At 38.3% G+C, this 11,058-nt stretch overlaps 2 protein-coding genes across 2 annotated transcripts in view; both read left to right on the top strand.

Moving 5' to 3' along the window:
• The window catches only part of LOC113813505 (dopamine receptor 1), a 187,508-nt gene extending 177,744 nt beyond the window's left edge, over positions 1-9,764 (top strand). Inside the window, exons 6-8 of the mRNA XM_070144699.1 lie at positions 1,781-1,990; positions 2,496-2,707; positions 7,739-9,764. Coding sequence (XP_070000800.1) covers positions 1,781-1,990; positions 2,496-2,707; positions 7,739-7,946 — 630 coding nt within the window. The 3' untranslated portion in view covers positions 7,947-9,764. The remainder of the gene's footprint in view (positions 1-1,780; positions 1,991-2,495; positions 2,708-7,738) is intronic.
• Positions 9,520-10,521, top strand: LOC138867816 (uncharacterized). The gene has a single exon (XM_070144625.1). The coding sequence runs from the start codon at positions 9,520-9,522 to the stop codon at positions 10,519-10,521; it is 1,002 nt and encodes a 333-aa protein (XP_070000726.1).
• The last annotated feature ends 537 nt before the right edge of the window (positions 10,522-11,058 follow it).

Below are 11,058 nucleotides of genomic sequence, written 5' to 3'. Positions count from 1 at the left end.
TCTTTCTTCCTTTCTTTCTTTTGTTCAAATCCCTCATTCTGGTATTGATATGAGTAAGAAAGGTTTCAAAAATGGAGGAATAGCAAGTAGGGAGCTCGGGGGTGGTAATGAGGGGCAAAGATCTCACGTAAGTCTGGATGTATGAGTGGTACGACAAGGATCTCAGGAAAATGTGGGTCGTCGTTTGTTCAGAGCCCATGTTGCTTACTGGATGAGCTGAACAGAGTGAGGTCTTTTTGGATTAGCGGTGACTTTAGACAAACACATACACACTCACTCACTCATACATATGCACACAAACTCACACACACACGCGCACACAAACACACACACACATATATATGTGTGTGCATATATATATATATATATATATATATATATATATATATATATATATATATATATATATATATATATATATATATATATATATATATCATCATCATCAGCCTGAGTCAATCCACTGCAGGACGTAGGCCCCTTTTACTACTTTTCCTGTCTTGCGTTTTTTGTTTCCAGTCTTGGCTCCCAAATTTCGCTATTTTGTCACGCCATCCTGTCATTGGTCAGGCCCTTGGCAGTCTGTTACTTTCTGTGTCCATCTGTTGTTATGTCCCCGGCATATATGCCCTGCCCATTGCCATTTATTCTATTTGATGCTCCCGAGTATATCTTCCATTTTCGTCTGTTCTGTGATCCACGTCGCCCTCATCCGATCTCTTAGCCTAATTCCTAGCATCGATACATATTCATACATATATATATATATATATATATATATATATATATATATATATATATATATATATATATATATAAATACACACACACATAAATATATATATATATAGATAGATAGATAGATAGATAGATAGATAGATATAGATATATATGTATATATATATACATATATATATGTATATATATATATACATATATATATGTATATATATATATATATATATATATATATATATATATATATATATATATATATATATATATATATATATACATATATATATACCCCATATACACGTACCTGCGCCTCTAACACCAGCTATGGCGGATCAACTTCCCTCCAGCTTAAACGCAGAGCAATTTGCTAAATCAACAAGTCTCGAATGGTCTTAATTCTTGAGCAAATTGTAAAGTCAACAAGAGCGTGACGTCCTCTGAGCAGCGGGCTTTCTTTACAATTCTTCGTCGCTGAAAATGGCTCTTTTACATGCAAGGATTTCCAAATATTTTTAACCCTTGTTGCAGGATTTGGTGTCGTATGGGCAGGCCTTCTTTGTGCTGTCTGTTCATGGACACTGAACTTTTTCTCTTTATGAATGTCTTTGTGATTGTGTTTGGTACTAATTTGATAAGGTTCTGACTTCGATTTTTTTTTTATGTGAATATATATTTTTTTCTATGCATTTCCGATTTCGCTTGTTGAGGTGAAGGAAGAAAATGACCACCTGATTTAGGAATGTAAAGTTATATCATGTTCAACGCATATTTTTGTTATGAAACTTATTCCTGAACTTTATATTTATGTATTTTTTAAAAGTATATCCGTTGTCAGTTGCTGATTTCAATTAAGAAAACGACCCAATTTCCATTCCCGTCATCTTTTTTGCCTTCTCTTTATTATCATTATCTACGTCTTTCCGTTTTCGTTCGCTAATTTGGATAAAGAAAATGACTTGATTACCTTACGAAATTACACAACTTCAACTGACCTCCTCCTTCTCCCCCCCACCCCACCCCACCTCACCCCCACCCCCTTCAGGCCCTGGTGAGACCGGTCACCCTCGGCTCCCTCGAGGGCGACACCTCTAGGCCGACCAAAGTAGCGGCACCGTGCCACGTGTCGGAGTCCAAGGCGGCGACCACCGTGGGCATCATCGTGGGCACCTTCCTCACCTGCTGGGTACCCTTCTTCTGCGTCAACATCGCCGCTGCCTTCTGCAAGACCTGTATTCCTGACATCGTTTTTAAGGTGAGTTGCCATCGAAGGAAATGTGTTTTGGGTCGATAGACAGAGAGATACAGATACTACATACATACATATTTGCATGTAAATATATGGACACACACTTACGCATACATAAATATATGTGTATGTGTGTCTGTGTAAAGGTATGTGTGTGTGTGTGTGTGTGTGTGTGTGTGTGTGTGTGTGTGTGTGTGTGTGTGTGTGTGTGTGTGTGTGTGTGTGTGTGTGTGTGTGTGTGTGTGTGTGTGTGTGTGTGTGTGGTCAGAGAGGCACCTATATAGAGCTAGATAGATCAATAGATAAATAAACATAGAGAAAGAGAGACTAGACAAGCCAAAGACCCTCATAATTAGATTCACCTTCAATTTTTCTCCTGAAGACGAGACAATTTGCATTCAATAGCCCCGGAACACCCCCCCCCCCACGACAATTCTCATTACCGAGAGAGTTACCGTAGGATGCCACTCACCCTCACCGTCTCCTCCACCTTCTTCTCCTCCTCCTGCAGGTGCTGACATGGTTCGGATACACCAATTCTTCCTTCAACCCTATAATCTACAGTATTTTCAACCAGGAGTTCCAGGAAGCTTTCACCAGGATTCTCACGTTTCGGTGTCGTCCTTGTCCGTCCTATGGAGATGGCTTCAGTTCCTCCTCCTCCTACGCCGCCACCCCGGCCTGCTTCTGCTCGCCGTGTTGCAGGTGCTGTGTACCTCAGAAGTAAGTGCTGCTATAGGGCGCTGAGCTTGATGAGATTCGGGGGGTTATATATGGATATATATATATATATATATATATATATATATATATATATATATATATATATATATATATATACATACATACATATATATTTTTTTTTCTTCTTTTTTTTCTTTTTTCCTTTTGTGTGTGTGTTTGTATTTATGTTCGTTTAGTTATGTGGATTGTTTTTCAAGTGGGTGTTTGTGTGTGGGTGTATGTGTTGGTTCAAGTGTGTGGATTTTTCGTGGGTGTTTTTTTTGTATGTTTTTTTATTTGTTTTTTGTTTTATGGTTTAGGTTTAGGGTTTTAGTGAGTGTTTTTTTTTTTTTTTTTTTTTAGGTATGTGGATTTTTTTTTGTGGGTGTTTTTGTATGTATTGGTTCAAGTGTGGATTTTTTTCAAGTGGGTATGTTTTTTTGTTGTTGTTGTTGGTTTAGGTATGTGGATTTTTTGTAAGTGGGTGTTTTTTATTATTCATGGTTGTATTGGTCCAGGTATTTAAGTGGATGTTTGTGTTTTTATTTGTGGTTGTGTTCGTTTAGGTATGTTTGTTTGTTTTTTAAGTGGGTGTTTTCTGTGTGTTTGTTTTGTGGTTGTGTTGTTTTAGGTATATGGATATGTACGTACATGGTCAAATATACAAATGTACATACACATGGGAATACACATAAACACATACACACTCACATACACACAGCCATGTGCATAGATAGATACACACAGACACGCCCAAAATTGCTGTGTAATATAGTCGATTTGAACTACATTTTTACGTATATATGTATATTTCCCCCTTTTTTAAAAGTTAGTTGCGCGTCCAGGAGAGTGAATCCAAGTCGTGATATATATTTTTTTTTATTGATGGAAGGTTTAAAAGTCTACAGGGCTCTCCACCCGATTCGTGTCTCTGTCTTTGCCAAAGGGATTTTAAAACGAATGTATTTGCTGCAGAATCACAAGGGCTGCGAGAAAAGTCGGCAACGCACACGCACACACACACACACACACACACACACACACACACACACACACACACACACACACACACACACACACACACACACACACACACACACACACACACACACACACACACACACACACACACACACTCACACTCATTGACTCGCGCACATTCATTCATTCACGCCTGCACGTACGCACGCACACACATAAACACACACACACATTCACTTGCTCACACACAAAAAAAAATCAAACAAACACAAAAGCAAGTAAAATAATACAAAAACACAAACAAACACCCACACGCGAAATACACGCAACAACACTGAGTGCGCTGATTAAAGAGTAGCGTCCTGAGTGTTTGTAAAGGATCCGTTTTACTCTAAAGTATCGCAAGGATAATTAACTTCAGCGAACAATAGTTATGGGAATATAACAACATCCTTAAACGACTCAACTACCACAGGGATAATTACTGGATTGCGCCACAAAGAGGAGAGTTTGAATAATGGCAAAGGGGAATATTGGTATTAAAAGTGATGTAAGTTGAGTATAATGTTAAGATTGTGTGCAGATGTAGTATGCATAGGAAACTGGCTTGGGAACAAAGCTTCGTAACTCGGGTAATTCTAGAGGAGAATGAGAGTTAGTTTTTTCTTATATTCCCCCCCGATCGCCGATATATTATTTATATGCTACCATATATATTTACTTATATATACATATATGTGTATGTATATATGTATATATATATATATATATATATATGTGTGTGTGTGTGTGTGTGTGTGTGTGTGTGTGTGTGTGTGTGTGTGTGTGTGTGTGTGTGTGTGTGTGTGTGTATTTACATATGCATACATACAATGGGCATATATCCATATTCGCGCGCACGCACACGCACACGCACACACATTAAGACACAAACACACAGACACACACACTAACACACATACACACCCGCACATATATACGAGTATATATCTGTACTTTGTGATAAAACACACATTTATAACTCTCAAACAATCGGCTTTCGTGCCACGCCCCCATAAAGAGCAAAAGCCCATCAGCCTGTTAATTACTCTCGCATCACCGTCGACTTATTGCACGTGCGAAACGAGAGCAGCGTTATTCATATTTCACAATTTGCGCATTAACTATTTGACACTGTGATGCCGTCAAAGGGCCATTTAATCATCGGTCCATCTTTGTTCCATCACTGTTCCAGGCTCGCTGCTTCATCCTCGGCAGACAGGCACCTTGTTCCAGAGCTTTGATGAGAGAGAGGAGGGGGGATAGCGAGAGGCCGGGGGGGGGGAGACAGATAGGGACGTGGGGGAAGGGGAGAGAGAGAGAGAGGAAGGGATGGGGGGAAGGATAGAGAGTGGGAGGATGTATAGAGAGAGAGATTAAGAGATTAAGAGAGAGAGACGCAGGGAGGGAGGGAGGAGAGAGAGAGTGGGAGGGAGGGAGGGAGGGTGAGAAAGAGAGAATAAAGAGGGACGGTGGGAGGAAGGGAGACAGAGGGAGGGATACGGGGCAAGGACAGAGAAAGAGAAAATAGAGATGGGGGAAGAGAGAGAGAGGGATGCGGGACAAGGCAAGAAAGAAAGAGAGAGAATGATAATAAAGAAGAAAAAAATTAATGTTGATGGAATAGCGCTGAACTGAACCATCGCCCGTTACCGAGTTCAAACAGACTGTCAGCGAAAGAAGAGGAAGGCCTGATCGTCGAACTGCTTAATATCCGGTATTTTGTGTCGAGAATTAATCACTGAATGTGAAGTAGATATGATTACGGGGAGGCGTGGGCAGATATTGCTTATAAGTTGCTTATTCATGATACACGTACATATGCATATGTGTGGTGCACTGTATATGTATGTGTGGTAGATATAGATATAAATGTGTGTGTGTGTGTGTATGTGTGTGTTTGTATATATATATATATATATATATATATATATATATATATATATATATATATATATATATATATATATATGTGTGTGTGTGTGTGTGTGTGTGTGTGTGTGTGTGTGTGTGTGTGTGTGTGTGTGTGTGTGTGTGTATACATATGTGTGTGTGTGTATACATATGTATGTGTGTGTGTGTGTACATATATATATATATATATATATATATATATATATATATATATATATATATATATATATATATATACGCGTGTGTATATAAATGTGTGTCTGTATCCGTGTGTGTATAGAGGAATAAATAAAGGTATACATTATACGCATTATGACTAGGTTACTCCCCGACCACCAAACGGTTGATTTTTTTAAATATATACGCATGTCGATTTAGCCTAAATTATAGACGCATTAATATTACTAAATGTATTTAACCACATATTAGCTACAAGAAAATAAATAAATAAAAATAAAAATAACAAAGGTAGCTAACATACTTGAAAAAAAAAAAATCCAGAATAGAATTCATATCAGTTATCCCTAGATTGGGTTACCAGGTTTTGAAAGATGACACACACTTGAACTATTTTTTTTTTTTTTTTTTATCAACATCAAAATAACAACAACATCCCTTAAGGCAGGATATCTTCAAGCCTGACATTACGAAAGCCTGTAGGACTTGACGTCTGAAACTATTAAAGGACGCATTTTTATTTGTTTTTTTATTTCTTTTATATAACTTTCGGGAATGGTTAAATGGATAAAATGGAAATAAACAGATAAGAATAATTAAATTGTGTTTATGTTTATTATTTTGTTCCTAGAACGTCTAAGATTATATATGAGATACAAGTCCTCAGTAAATACTCTTTATTAAAATACAAGAGAAAAAAATGTCGGATACTGAATTTCCCATTTCCACAATTATTGTTGAAGAGTACTTATGTAAATTGCGCGTGATAGAGATAGTGAATATATATGTATGTATATATGAATCTATGTCAGTATATATGTGTACAGGCATTATATATATATATACGCTTATGTTTCTTTCAGTTGTGTTAGCGCAGAAACCCCCAAACCCAAAAACAGACCCACGCCTTCAAACGTTTACCCAAATTGCAAATTGCAGTAAAAAAAAAAAAAAAAAAAAAAAAAAGTCCCCCCCATTGGCGGTTCAAAACACGCACTCCCAATTTCGATTTCCGATTCCCCGCCGACCCCTTGGATAACAGCCGACAGCCTTTCGCACAGCCTCGGTCTCCACGATATCGGGCATCTTAAAGGAGGACCTCGCCGGCCTTCTGTCATGAATATTCACCCGCCGATGTCTCCTTCGGGGGTATTCTGCTTCTTATACATGCTGGGGAATTAATTTTAATGGGCTTGGGGTCGAGGGTGAGGTAAAGTGGAAGGGTAATTGGTGTAGAATGGTTTAGCTAGATAATTTCTGTCAAAAGTAAATTAAGATGTCACACACACACACACTCACTCATTCACTCACACACACACACACGTTCCGAGTGGTTGATATATATCTTCAGTGAATATGAAGGCTGTAAATAGAGTAATTAGACCATTATGTTTCCCAATTTGGTGTACGCAAGGAGCAAAGTATATTCTGACCGTTTTAAAAATGTCCAAGCAATAATCATTATCAAGGTAGTAAAATATGATCAGGGAAGTGCTAAGACTCGTCTTACACACACACACACACATAGAGACATGCATGTATGCATATATATATATATATATATATATATATATATATATATATATATATATATATATATACACACACACACACACACACACACACACACACATATATATATATATATATATATATATATATATATATATATATATATATATATATACATATATATGTATGTATATGTGTATGTATGTATGTGTGTGTGTATATGTATATGTTTGTGTGTGTTGTCTGTGTTTACATTAGCATATATATATCCACGTGTATGTACTTACGTATGTATTATTTTATCCATGCACACATATGCCTGTAAATGCATGCCCATACATCTCTGCAAATCCGCATCCACGCCCCTCCCTCCCACGCCCTCTGACCGCCCTCCCCGTCCTCCCACAGACGCCGTCCAGGGAGGAGCGCAGCAGGAGGCCCCGGCGGCGGCTCCGGCTACTTGGACATTCCCCGCCACCACCAGAACGGCTCCTCGACGGCGCTGACTGAGTACACCGTGTTGGACGCCGCCGCCACGCCCCGCTTCTCGCACGACCGCTCCAGGGCTTCGTCGGGAGAGCGCTGCCTCATCCTGGAGCAGATTTCAGCGATATGATTTTAGGGCGGGGCTAGAAAGGATAGGGAGAAAAAATGTGGAAAATACCTTTGAAGTGTAGGGGTTAGAGAGAAGGGGAAAATGGAAATGGAAAGGAAAACAGAAGTTACTTGAAGTGTGGGGTTAGAGAGAAGGGGAAAAATGGAAAAATGGAAAGGAAAACAGAAGTTACTTGAAGTGTGGGGTTCGAAAGAAGGGTAAAATGGAAAAGGAAATGATAACAAGTTATTTGAAGCGCGAGGTTAGAAAGGAAGGGAAAATAGAAATGAAAACAAATTCTTTGAAGTGAGGGGTTAGAAAGAAGCAAAAAATGGAAATGAAAACAGAAGTTCAGTGAAGTGAGGGGTTAGAAAGAAAGAAAAAAAATTGGAAATGAAAATGAAAACAGAAGTTACTTGAAGTGAGGGGTTAAAAGAAGCAAAAAATGGAAATGATAACAGAATTTACTTGTGTTAGAAAGAAAGGAAAAAAACATGAAAATGAAAACAGAAGTTACTTGAGATAAAAAGGGAAATGAAAACATGTTACTTGAGATAAATCTTGCCCTTGTGAGCTTTCAAGTGCGGGATTGCAGCGGGATGGAAAATTGTGATAAGATTGTGATAAGTGGATAATGTTGGCGAGTACCGGGAGTGGAGAGCATATCAAGTGGAGAAGATATGAAGCACATATAAAGCATATGAAACTCCTGTGATGAAAGTAGAAATATGTAACGCTTTTAAACATAATATCAACGGCATAATTGCTATTCCAAGTGAAGTGTAATGTAAGTATTTAGACGCCAGTGAATAAAGCCAAATATCTGATAAAAAAAGGCATTAAGATGACACACACACACATACATATACATACACACAGGGAAATGGTGGAACTTTCTCGAAAGTGACGTGCCAAGAAAATTAATCTGTGGAAGAATCCTATAGTGGTCTGTGTCCTGTCAATCACCGTCAAAGACATGGGTATCATTAGACATAATTATGCACATGAATCACACTTTAATTCCAAGTTTCATGTGTACAAGCTCGTCATTATATTGCCTAGAGAACCTGAAAGCACATGGAGAATTTACTTCTGTGAATGAAATGGAGTGAATTTTGTTTTTTGTGATACTGTAATTACCTAGTTAATGCTCTTGAAGGTTGTATGGGTGATCAGTTAAACGGTTATAATGTGTATCATAATTAATCACACACACGCACGCTCACACACACACACACACACACACACACACACACACACACACACACACACACACACACACACACACACACACACACACACACACACAATACCACAATGCACAACTCACAATATTTTACACAACCTACAATACACAACACACCCCTTAAATATACTGAATAAGTGCAAGAGAAAGTTATCTACATCAAGTGCAGATTTCACATTAATTTCAGCAGTCACGAATTCAATTTGAGTGCGTTCAGCCGTAATACATTTAATGGGACGATCAAGGCTATTACATGTGAAAGTTTGGCTCGCGATGCATAGCGTGGCACTCACGATATGCAGAATGCCACTTGCGATACACAACATGACATAACATGGCACTCACGATATGCAGAATGCCACTTACGATACACAACATATCACTCATGATACACAACATGGCACTCACGATATACAGAATGCCACTTACGATACACATATCACTCATGATACACAACATGGCATTCACGATATACAGAATGCCACTTACGATACACAACACATCACTCATGATACACAACATGGCATTCACGATATACAGAATGCCACTTACGATACACATGGCACTCATGATATACAACATGGCACTCACGATATACAGAATGCCACTTACGATACACATGTCACTCATGATATACAACATGGCACTCACGATATACAGAATGCCACTTACGATACACAACATATCCCTCTTTATACACAACATGGCATTCACGATATACAGAATGCCACTTACGATACACAACATATCCCTCTTTATACACAACATGGCATTCACGATATACAGAATGCCACTTACGATACACATGGCACTCATGATACACAACATGGCACTCACGATATGCAGAATGCTACTTACGATACACATGTCACTCATGATATACAACATGGCATTCACGATATGCAGAATGCCACTTACGATACACAACATATCACTCATGATACACAACATGGCATTCACGATATACAGAATGCCACTTACGATACACAACATGTCACTCATGATACACAACATGGCATTCACGATATACAGAATGCCACTTACGATACACATGTCACTCATGATACACAACATGGCATTCACGATATACAGAATGCCACTTACGATACACAACATGCCACTCATGATATACAACATGCCACTTACGATACACAACATATCACTCGTGATACACAACATGGCACTCACGATATACATGCCACTTACGATACACATGTCACTCATGATACACAACATGGCACTCACGATAAAAAACATGCCACTTACGATACACATGGCACTCACTACACACAACATAGCACTCACGATACACAGCATGGCACTCCCGCTAATAAAGTTCAAGCAGGCTGAGCAGTAGAAAACAAAATCGAATAAAGATGTTACAGAAATGGTACAGAAAATGTGCAATGTTGTTCTGGACTGCGTGGATTTTGTCACAATTTCGGCGCAAAAGCTGAAAGTGTCTTTTTACTGCACAATTAAACATTAAAAGCAAAGCGACGTGCAGTGCGATTTAACCTCATTAAACTGTATATGAATATGATGCACGTAATATTATATTTTGTTTTGTTTTTGTTTTGTTTTTTTATACTATTTTGTACCTCCACAACTAGTCTGACTTTCCACTGCAACTGAACAGACCAGCACTGGAAAGAGCCATCATGATTAAGACATGATAAATGACTGAACAGGAGGCTTAGATATGGTAGAAAATATATAATCAAACCAATCTTTATTAGCAAGGGAAGAACGCAAGAAAGTGAAAACAATAAAGATAGGATCTGTAGATGAGCCAGAAAAAGTTGCAATAAAAGAAAAGTTACAAAGAGTGCAATAACACGGGCCAAAATATGCCTGCAATAACTCAATACACAAGACAAGAATAAA

Source organism: Penaeus vannamei, chromosome 32 (assembly GCF_042767895.1).
Source record: "Penaeus vannamei isolate JL-2024 chromosome 32, ASM4276789v1, whole genome shotgun sequence".
Classification (NCBI taxonomy): Eukaryota; Metazoa; Arthropoda; class Malacostraca; order Decapoda; family Penaeidae; genus Penaeus; species Penaeus vannamei.
The sequence above is the reverse complement of the archived record's forward strand: the minus strand, read 5'-3'. Positions and strand labels throughout refer to the sequence as shown.

Coding starts and splice junctions, on each gene's coding strand:
- LOC138867816 (XM_070144625.1), top strand. CDS start 9,520: ATGCAGAATGCCACTTACGATACACAACATATCACTCATGATACACAA.